Consider the following 1132-nt stretch of genomic DNA (forward strand, 5'->3'; position numbering starts at 1 on the left):
GAACACACAGATTTTGATGATGAGGAGGAATACATAGAATTAGAACCCCGTGATGCAAAAAGTCCGAAATCTTTCTCAGCGGAAAAATGTTCTGTAAAATTTGAGGACCAATATGAAGAAAAAGAAAAAGAAGAGAACGTGAATTGTGAAGGTAAGAAGCTGGAGTTTGCTTGGGAACATGAGGATATAATAGAACAGCTCAAATGGGAACTGAGGAATGCTAGAACTGGAGGACTGCCCACCATTTTCGAAGAGGAATCGGATTTGGAATCGCCGAAGAAAGAAGATGATCATCGTGTGAATTTGAAGCCCATGAAGATTGAGTTGAAGTTTGGTTACAAAGATCGGATTGAAGAGATCCAGAAAGTGTACAGAATGTATGCAGAAAAGATGAGGAAACTTGACATCTTGAATAACCAGACCATGCATGCAATTGGTAAGTTAATTTTTCTCATTTACATTGAAGCATCAATGTTTTTTTAGCTTTCCAAACTAGGTTTTTTTTTTTTTTTTTTTTTTTTTTTTTTTTTTTTTAAAGTGAAGTTTTTATCTTTCCTTGCTCTAAGTTGCATTAACAAATCAGAAAGTTGTGTATAATCGACGTAGGTAATGCACTATTTCGTGTCCCTTCTTTTGAAGATTATTTAATGGAAAGATTCTCCTGGAGAAAAAGGAAAGTTATATGTGCTATAATCAATTTGGCTCTCACTACCTTATTAAATGAAGATATCAAAACCGTATCTATTGCTATGATCAAGTTAAGTACAAAAACAATAAATAGAAATAATTATTTTTTTTCTTTGATCAGGTTTTCTGCAGCTGAAAGACCAATTCAAATCAATACCAAATCAAAAACCTACTGTTCCAATTATTAAGAGCTTACTACCACGCAAACTACGAAAAGAAGGTGACTCAATTCTTAAATACACTGGAAAGTTGCAAGACGACTTTGAATTGGTGTATGTAGGACAAGTTTGCCTGTCTTGGGAAATCCTTCATTGGCAGCACAGGAAAATCCAAGACTTATTCCAAAACGACGACGCTCGAGGCTCTCATCAGTACAACATAGTCGCCTCCGACTTTCAGCTTTTTCAAGTGCTACTTCAGCGATTCGTAGAGGATGAATCATTTC

At 35.4% G+C, this 1132-nt stretch overlaps 1 protein-coding gene across 1 annotated transcript; it reads left to right on the top strand.

Annotated features, from left to right (window-relative positions):
* Positions 1-6: 6 nt before the first annotated feature.
* On the top strand, positions 7-1128 carry LOC112092791 (the record flags this gene model as incomplete). The annotated part of the gene is made up of 2 exons (XM_024169809.1): positions 7-436; positions 809-1128. Coding segments are annotated over 2 exons (750 nt in total), but the record flags the coding sequence as incomplete, so codon positions are not given.
* Positions 1129-1132: the final 4 nt, after the last annotated feature.

The sequence above is a fragment of the Morus notabilis genome, unplaced genomic scaffold (genome assembly GCF_000414095.1).
Source record: "Morus notabilis unplaced genomic scaffold, ASM41409v2 Scaffold10837, whole genome shotgun sequence".
NCBI lineage: Eukaryota > Viridiplantae > Streptophyta > Magnoliopsida > Rosales > Moraceae > Morus > Morus notabilis.